We start from the raw sequence: 9015 nt of genomic DNA, 5'->3' as shown, positions 1-9015 counted from the left end.
GTGAAGTTCATGTAAAACTTGGACATTCGAGAAGCGCGCGGCAAAAAAGTCAAATTTGGGCGTGGACATTGTTGTTTTCAAATGTTTCTCACAGACCTGATTGTTTTTTTTTTTTTTGCCACGAGCTACTCGAATGTTCAAACTTCACGAATCTTGCACGAGTATCACGCATCTGAGCATCTTGCATCACAAATTTTTTCAGAATTTGTTCTGGATTTTTTATGATTTACTGTTCACGCACCAAAACGCCGCTTCACTTTTCATTCTGTTTCTTTGTGGATAGCATTGCTAAGCAAAAATGCTACAAGGCATATACTCTGCCCAAACTGACTTGAATGAAAGAGATAGCTTTCTTCCAATTTGGCACACTTTTGTAAACTCACACATGAATATAGTCAGCTTACATACAAAATACATCCATGTACCCAGTACGTTTACTCATAGATGAATATTTAATTATTTATACAGCTAAAGCAAAGAGGAAGCAAACAACACCGCCATGAGTTCCAGTAAACAATCCTTCGAAGAAGTATCCCTGAATGAGGTGCAACGGTTCACAAGAATGTGTGCTCCATTGCGTTGCAACTTCATCTTACAAGAATATTGGCCGATCAACGGGCCATTGTAACTTATTCAACAATATGTGTCAATTCTTCAATCTGCAATTACTCTCAAGACTAGCGACGACGGTTTTGTGGTATTTGGTAGTGCAAGCTCTGGGCTCACCATGTTTCTCGTCAGTCTAAGATTGACACACTACACTGTTTGAGTAACACTCCGTCTGAAAAAGTTTGTCCTTCAAATGGATGTATCCAGTATCTAGCATCAAGTTAGTGCTAGATACATCCATTTGAAGGACAAGCTTGGGCCAAGCTTTTTCCAACAGAGGGAGTATTTAGCAAATTTTATCAGTTTTTAGTTGTACTTCAGTGTGCTCACTGAAAATTTAGAGGCATAAACCTGATTGCTGCACTGCATGATCCTGAGTATCGACAACCATACCAATTCGGTTCATGTCATCCACTGTCGCAAATCGCAATCCATGCCACTTGACCAGCCAAAGTCTAGGAGATTTTACTTCCAGAGATAATGCCTCAAAAGGTGCAACGGTCCTCTCTAGCACATCACAATGCTATCTGCTGGACAAAATGGGACAGAGAAGGGAAAGGCTCATTTACAAGAATGCAATGCGACATAATTTACAACGCAGGGCCTGCACAGCGGGGAAAATTATGATGCTCCTCGCTCGGGACATGGCGTGCTTTTCTCAGATGGAGATGGTCGTGGTGAGGAGCACAACAGGCAGCAGAATCCCAATTCCAGTTCTGGAGATACCTGCTGTCGTGACAAATATTATTTCAATCTGTTAGCAAGGTCTCTTTGGAAACAATAGCAAACGAATGGACCCATAGTTGTACTGGCGAGCGAGAGACTGTTGAAGTACCTGAGCTTCCTGATAATGGCGCGACCGGTAATGCAGGCAATGACATTTCTGAAACCGAAACAGACAAGTTATTGTCAATACATGCACAGTTGCAAGGAAGTTCTCTTATTTCTTAGTGCCGCATGCGTTTCAAAACATATTTGTGAGTACCCTCTCACCTGGAGCACATTGCGACAAAGACTGGAGAGACGATGACGACGGCCATGGTGCTGCAATATTATCACTCAAATCACACGTAAAGCTAATGCCCGTAACGTTGTCAAATACAATGTCCGTAGGTAAGCTCCGAAGTAGACAACCTACAGAATGAAATACTGAATTTAGCACAGAACCACATGAGTACAGATCTATGATGAACCAGATAAAGTAGATTGAAGGAACTAACCTTGCTGCCCAAAAGCTGCTCCAATTTGACAAATGGTGCCATGGAAAATAGACAATTATTTTCCATTCCGATATGAAGCAAATATTAAAGAGAACTAATATCTTCATAACATACCTTGCAGGCTAAAATCTTTCAGGTCAATATCACACAGCCCGTAAATATCATTCCCCACACCAGCTTTCTGTAGCATTGATCCGAACATTGTTGCACAGTTAATTGCTTGCAAGTTTGTGACAAATATTTGTTTCTGTCTAGCTGCGATGTAAGATTGCAACGCTGCGCAGCATGAAGGCCTTGTAGATGCCTTGCCACATGCCTTAACGACTGAAGAAGGATCATCAAACTCCAGCGGACAGACTGCATAATGCAGAACAAGACTCAGAATTTCCACTTCATGCCATGCATTAGTATTGATAACACACTGACAGCAGTGATGACACGAGGGTCAGATTGTAAGAAAAAAAAAGGCACTTATAATTGAAGTATGACGAACTTCGTGAAATCTTGGTATCACAGCAACCCAAGCAAGGGATTAGCATGTACCAAAAGTTGTATACCTTTGTTCACCTTGCAGCCAGATAATACTCTGAAAGCAGTGTTCGCCACTTCTGATGAAAGTTTCATAGACAAGTAGGAGTGAACCACCCCTTTACAGTCACTAACAGCATTAATCCCAGCCGCACTCCCAGGTATGCTAGAACTTCCGAACATGCTTGCCCCTCCTGAGGATATATGAACCGCTGCCTCCACTATTGCAGGTTGGCAAACTGGCCTACAACACTCTTTCAGTGGGTCAACACTGCTGCATGCATCCAGGAGTTTGCTTACATTAACCATTCTCTCAAACGAGCTAATATCCTTCATGGGACAAGAAGCATCAGTAAGATTTGATGGCCTCAGAGTACACAACTCAGGGATGTTGGTGTTTGCCCCTTTACTTGCAAGTATGCTCATGATGTCAGAGAAACAAGCATTTGCTGAAGCTTGATTGAGAACAAGCGTATTGTTTCCACCACCATATGCAGCTTGGAATATATTCATTAAGCTACTAACTTGGGGACAACATATAACATCGGCAACTAGTGGTGCTAAAGGTACAGAACAATCAGACGCTGTCTTGTCCATCATAAAAGAGAGCTTGGAAAAGTTTACATGACATTTTCCAGTCAAAACCGGATCATAGGATGTGTAGTTCGGATACATTGGTGACAGTGGCTCAACAGGGTTGGTATTGTGTGGGAGAACAGATGGTGAGATCTCTATCGGATCAAAGAGACCAATAGGTGGGTCAGACAGAAGAAATTTATCTTTTGGTTCAAGTGTTGTTTGCTGAGACAGAACATGCTGACAGCCACAGAGCCATATCAATACCAATACAAGCCAATGACACAGTACACCTGCAATGAAATCTTACTTTTAGCATAGCACATCAAAGACAGTGGTCACAAAAATCACACACAAAGCACTTTTACATATGGACGTCTAGCTAAGAAGTAATGTGAGTATACTTTTAAAAACCTCAGCTAGTTTCCTACAATCTCTAGTATCATAGTGCACTTGTATTGGACTAATGGCTGGGAATGGTCATCACCTTGTGACTATCATGTATTTTGGACTTTTAGAATGTACTCCCTCCGTTCCTAAATGTAAGTCTTTGTAGAGATTCCACTATGAACCACATACGGATGTATATAGATGCATTTTAAGTTTAGATTCATTTATTTTGCTCCGTATGTAGTCCATCTAATGGAATCCCTACAAAGACTTATATTTAGGAACGGAGGGAGTAGAACATAACATTATAGACCCATACAGTGTGTCTGTGTGTGTGTTGTCGAGGAAAGTCAAACCAATATTAATTTATTTATTTTCACATGGGAAGTAATGCTCCCATGTAAGTATTTTGAACATACATTATCAATGGTTGTACCATCTCATATTGATGGTGGGACTTAATAACAACATGGTGACGGTCTAGATTATACATTTGTATGCAGCAGAAGTGAATGTACCCTTAAGAAGCTTCCATATATTAAGAACTAGAGGTTCAAACAGTCTTCTAAAATCATATGTGAGATCCCCCTGCCCCCTTCAGTTTCTGCCGGCTTATGAGAAACCTTAAGTTTTAACAAAATCAAGTATACTCCCTCCGTCCCAAAATATAAGAACGGAGGGAGTACTGTCTAATTATATGCATGAAAAACTTCTGTGCAGGGGAAAATGGCTCACCTTGAAAACAAGAACCGGAACCCCGCTCCATTTTCAACCTGAAGATGTCAATGCACGCATGAGACTGTGCACACAAGGTCCTCAGTCACAGGACAAGTTTAAGAGTGGAACTCGCAGGATCATTGGAGGCAGTAGCACCCGCACAAAATAAACAGGATAAAAACCCTGCAAAATGAAAGATTGAAATTTTAGTCACATGCAACATAAAGATCAATTCACTGAAAAATATTTCCTAACTGCACAAGCGTGGGTGCATAAAGTTACCTATTTCTAATATGTTATTAAGATAAATAAACATTTCCATCTAATTTTCAGGTATGATTCCAATTGACAAAACTAAAAGTATGCAGGGAACTGAGTAGGAAGTTCTTATGCAATTATACTGCCCACGGCAATTGATTTTCTACAGAGAACATTCTGGTCCACTACACTCTGACTACATGTATCATCCTAACAACAGAGGGTAGTTATGGAGTACATGGTTGTGGTTTCACAGAGAATTGACAAACCACAGAGTAAAAATAGTGCTTCCTTGCACAAAAAGGGTAAGTTTTATTCCTTGTATATGAACCACAGATGCAAGCTTCTTTGAGATATAATGAGGTAACTCTACAAGCAAAGGGACATTACTAGAAGTCAAACTATGCTGCCTATCCATGAAACTCCAACTTACTTGACAAAGAATTGAAAAAGGTATGAGGAAACAACCTTCAATCTCAATACCTAATAGAAACAAACCATTTGCATTATATAGATAGCATTATGTTATCCTTGCACGGGATCAATCTTAAAAATATATATCAATAGTCTGTTGTTACGAAATTCCAAGAACATCTCCATGCAGGACTGCCGATTGCACAAGGAACCTCTGAGGATCCAGCAACACAAAGAATGATAAGCAGACGACAGCACACCATTTGCTTGAGCTACACAATATGGAAACATTTGTTTGCAGTTGAATTAGAAGAACCGACCAGCATGAGTACAGCTAGCTGTCTAGCTCCACGAATCCCACGCATCCATCGCTGCGTGAAGATACTTACACCATTAGCTGTCTAGCTCTCTGCTATACTGGTCAGCTGTTCCACGAGGAACTCGACTGTGGAGCGTCTGTATCAACAAGTAACAAACCTTCCAGGCCAGCATGGGCATTACTGGGAACAGCACTAATTCGACAGCATTTAATCACTTCACAGATTTAGAGCAAGAAAATTTACTCCCCCTACCTCTACTCCCTTATTCCAGCAAAGAAAAAAAATGCTAAGTAAATGCCATGCGCAGATTTGCTGTGCGGCATTAAACTACACCGAGAGGACCTCGTTCTAAACACTCTAGCGAGCGCCTCACCTCGGTTCCCTTCGGCGTCGCTGGATCTGAAGCGTGCCGATCCGGCTTTCCCCTCAACGCCGGGCCATCCGCCTGGTTGCCGCGCCGCCGGGGGCGGGAGCTGAGAGACGGCGTGCGCGAGTCCGCCCCGCTTGCCGCCGGCCGCGAGCGCGGTGCAGTGGGGTGGGGTGGGGCGAGCGCTAGTGCGCCGAGCTGGGGGGATTAGGGTTGGCGAGCTGCAGCAGCAGGTGAGGTGGTGGAGTGAGGGGATGCGGCTGTCTCGTGTGTCAGTGTGTGTACACGCCCACACGGTGCGGTGGAATGGAGGAGAGAGAAGGAGAGCGAGAGACTGGCCGATACGGGCGTTTCACGGGCTCATGGCCTGCCCCCGAGACGTGGGCCGACCTCAAGCGCGTCGGGCTGGGGCATGTGTTCCCCCTAAAAAAACGCCTTTTTTTATCTAACAAAACCATCATTTGCCTAAAAAATTACATTTCCATCATGAAGAGTTTATTTCTAGGTATATTTCGTTTGACTTTTGTTCGGTCGTCTTTGAAGGTCGAGCTTCAAATTTAGAAGCTCATAGTCTTGCCAAATTTCCATCTTTGCTTTAGCCATGAACATTTGCATTATCAAGAGAAAATTCCTTATATAACACTCTCTTGAATGTTGTTTTCTTATTTAACACTGTATTTTTTCTTGCTTATCTAAAACCCAAGTGTAAATTTTGTTCCCTTTCTAACACTTCCGTTAGTTCTGTTAGCCTACACCGTTAAAAGATGCATGGAGTGATGTCAGTTTTCTGTAGCTGGACGAAATTGCCCCCTGCTCATAATAATAAGCATGAGAAAAAGGAAAAAAGATAGTGAAAGGATCGATATAGTTGACTAGAGGGGGGTGAATAGGCAACTAACAATTTTTAGTTTTTCTGTACCAAATTAAACTTTGAATCAAATTAGGTTGTCTAGATATGCAACTAGGTGAGCAACCTATATGATGCAACAATAATAGGCACACAAGCAAGTAAGTGATATAACACAATATAACTTGCATAAGTAAAGGTAGGAGATAACCAAGAGTGGAACCGATAGAGACGAGGATGTGTTACCGAAGTTCCTTCCCTTTGAAGGGAAGTACGTCTCCGTTGGAGCAGTGTGGAGGCACAATGCTCCTCAAGAAGCCACTAGGGACACCATATTCTCCTCACGCCCTCACACAATGCGAGATGTCGTGATTCCACTATTGGTGCCCTTGAAGGCGGCGATCGAACCTTTGCAAACAAGGTTGGGGCAATCTTCAAAACTTAATTGGAGGTTCCGAACGACACCACGGAGCTTCACCACAATGGACTATGGCGCCACGGTAACCTCAACCGTCTAGGGTGCTCAAACACCCAAGAGTAATAAGATCCGCAAGGGATTAGTGAGGGGAATCAAATTTATCTTGGTGGAAGTGTAGATCGAGGCCTTCTCAACCAATCCCTAGAGAATCAACAAGTTTGATTGGTTAGGGAGAGAGATCGGGCTAAAATGGAGTTTAGAGCATCAATGGAGTTTGGAGATGGAAGATATAGTCAACTCGGAGAAGAAGACACCCTTTTATAGTGGAAGAACAAATCCAACTATTATCCACCAACTCAGCCCGCGACACGCGGTACTACCATGTCAAACAAGCGGTACTACCACACGGGCCTGCGGTACTACCGCGACGGACCGCGGTACTACCGCTGGCACGGCAGGGCCGGGACTAGACCTGATGTGCTAAGACAGGAAGCGGTAAAACCGCTGGCGCGGTACTACCGCGTCCCCTTGTAGTACTACCGCAAGGCAGGGATAGTCAAGGCCGAGAAAGTACGGACATAAATAATTACATCCATGACTACTTCCGCTGAGTTTAGGTCCATGCAAAAATCCAATACGGTACTACCGCAAGCCTGGCACGGTACTACCGTGTAGGGCGCGGATGTAAAAAATTACATTCGCCCCTACTTCCGCTCATGTTGTTTTGCCTGGCCAGAGCTCACGGTACTACCACACCCAAGGCGCGGTACTACCATGTAGGGTGCGGATGTAAAAAATTACATCCGCTCCTACTACCGCTCGGGCAGCAGCGCCTGTACTGAGGCCACGGTACTACCATGAGCACTCACGGTAGTACCATGCAGGATGTCGGTACTATCGCAAGGTCATGTGGTAGTACCACTGTGTGGAGCAATACTACCGTCGGCCTCAGTACAACAACATTAGGAGTCCTTCATTTTGCCTACACACGGAAAGACGGAGGATGCTACAAAGAGCCAAGGGAAAGGTGGTGCAAAAAGAACAGACGTGTAAGTGAGATTCCACCCAAACCTTTCCAACGCGGACCCCCTCTTAATAGTACGGCTTTCCTACGACTCAAATCCATCGAAAAGAAACATAAAGAAATGTCGTCTTCAATAGTCTTCGAGGGGCACCAAATCGTCTTGTGTTTAGACATGATATATCTGAAACGCTCAAAGCACACGATTAGTCCGCAAAAGCATTGTCATCAATCACCAAAACTACTAAGGGATAAATATGCCCTTACAATCTTCCCCTTTTTGGTGGATTGATGACAATACGAGATTTGCGCATAGGGATATAAAATGAATCAACGGCAGACTCATCATCTATAAAATATAAACGGGCTCCCCCTAGATGTGTGCACTCTGGAGAAGTGCTTTGGACTGCACGACGCACATACTAGGATCAACACCCCCCCTATATTTTATAGACAAGGCATCTCTTGCAACAATATAACTAACACTGAGCAAGTAGGCAAGATGATGAATATGAGCATAAAGATAAGGGCACAGGATAGCACAGGCTCATGAACTACTAAGTAACGAAGACAATAAGATACGCTAGAGTGCATATGTCTTACACCATATGATAGATAACTTGGTCTTATGAGCACAAATCAAATCAAAGCAAACAAGGTTCAACAGACCGAAAGCAAAGCGACAAAGCTAAACACACGACACAAGACGCGCAAATCCTACACTCTCTCCCCCGTCGGCATCGAGACACCAAAAAGGTAGAGAGGACACCTATGACACAGGTGGTAGCTCAGGCTGAAAACGACTCGTCGTCGGTCTCGACAGCGGGAATAGGCTCCTCCTCGGACTCCGTCCACTGATACTCCTGCTTGGCTATCCAAGCAGCCTCCGGAGTGATGATGTCCTTTGAGCCACTGGTCACATTCTCACCAAAGAGCTTCAACATATTCTTATCGCGTTGGCGACTCTCCTTGGAGGCAACATGGGCCCTATACTGCCCCTGGGTCTACATGCAGAACAGAGCCTTCATCTTCCTCTTCAGCTTCTTAGCCCAAGAGGGCTCAGTAGAGGGAGGAATGTATCCATCAGAACTGTCCTCATCCGCTTCCTCCTCCTCGATCTCATCCTCATCCACAACCATCTTGGCAGCCTCGGCCTCAGCACTGGTGGTGGTGTTAGCCCATTGGCTCTTGATGCGGAGCTTGATGGGCTCATGACGAATCCAGCCGGGGGCAACAAACTCATCATCGGGATAGAGCTTCTCCCAAGTCTTGGAGATCAAGAGGAACAGGTAAGGCCCATAGATGGGGACCTTATGGTTGAACACCGCAA

At 44.0% G+C, this 9015-nt stretch overlaps 1 protein-coding gene across 2 annotated transcripts; it reads right to left on the bottom strand.

Annotated features, from left to right (window-relative positions):
• Positions 1-983: 983 nt before the first annotated feature.
• On the bottom strand, positions 984-5688 carry LOC119337126 (uncharacterized GPI-anchored protein At1g61900-like). 2 transcript variants are annotated; one of them, XM_037609239.1, is made up of 8 exons: positions 5406-5688; positions 4059-4223; positions 2387-3226; positions 1944-2186; positions 1830-1844; positions 1603-1743; positions 1445-1492; positions 984-1338 (listed from the first exon to the last, which is right to left on the bottom strand). In XM_037609239.1, exons 2-8 carry the CDS (start codon positions 4087-4089, stop codon positions 1268-1270), a joined length of 1389 nt encoding a protein of 462 aa, XP_037465136.1. In that variant the 5' UTR covers positions 4090-4223; positions 5406-5688; the 3' UTR covers positions 984-1267. The 2 variants fall into 2 exon arrangements, with proteins under 2 accessions (XP_037465136.1, XP_037465142.1); XM_037609245.1 differs by having other exon boundaries at positions 984-1335.
• Between the last annotated feature and the right edge of the window lie 3327 nt (positions 5689-9015).

The sequence above is a fragment of the Triticum dicoccoides genome, chromosome 1B (assembly GCF_002162155.2).
Source record: "Triticum dicoccoides isolate Atlit2015 ecotype Zavitan chromosome 1B, WEW_v2.0, whole genome shotgun sequence".
NCBI classification, from domain to species: Eukaryota; Viridiplantae; Streptophyta; class Magnoliopsida; order Poales; family Poaceae; genus Triticum; species Triticum dicoccoides.
This window is presented reverse-complemented; position numbering and strand designations above follow the sequence as displayed.

Excerpts from the sequence above, each read along its gene's own strand:
- LOC119337126 (XM_037609239.1), bottom strand. The coding sequence starts at position 4,089 with ATGGAGCGGGGTTCCGGTTCTTGTTTTCAAG. Across the intron at positions 3,227-4,058 it reads TTCCGGTTCTTGTTTTCAAG|GTGTACTGTGTCATTGGCTT; the intron begins GTGAGCCATTTT and ends ATTTCATTGCAG. Across the intron at positions 1,339-1,444 it reads GCCATTATCAGGAAGCTCAG|CAGGTATCTCCAGAACTGGA; the intron begins GTACTTCAACAG and ends TTGTCACGACAG.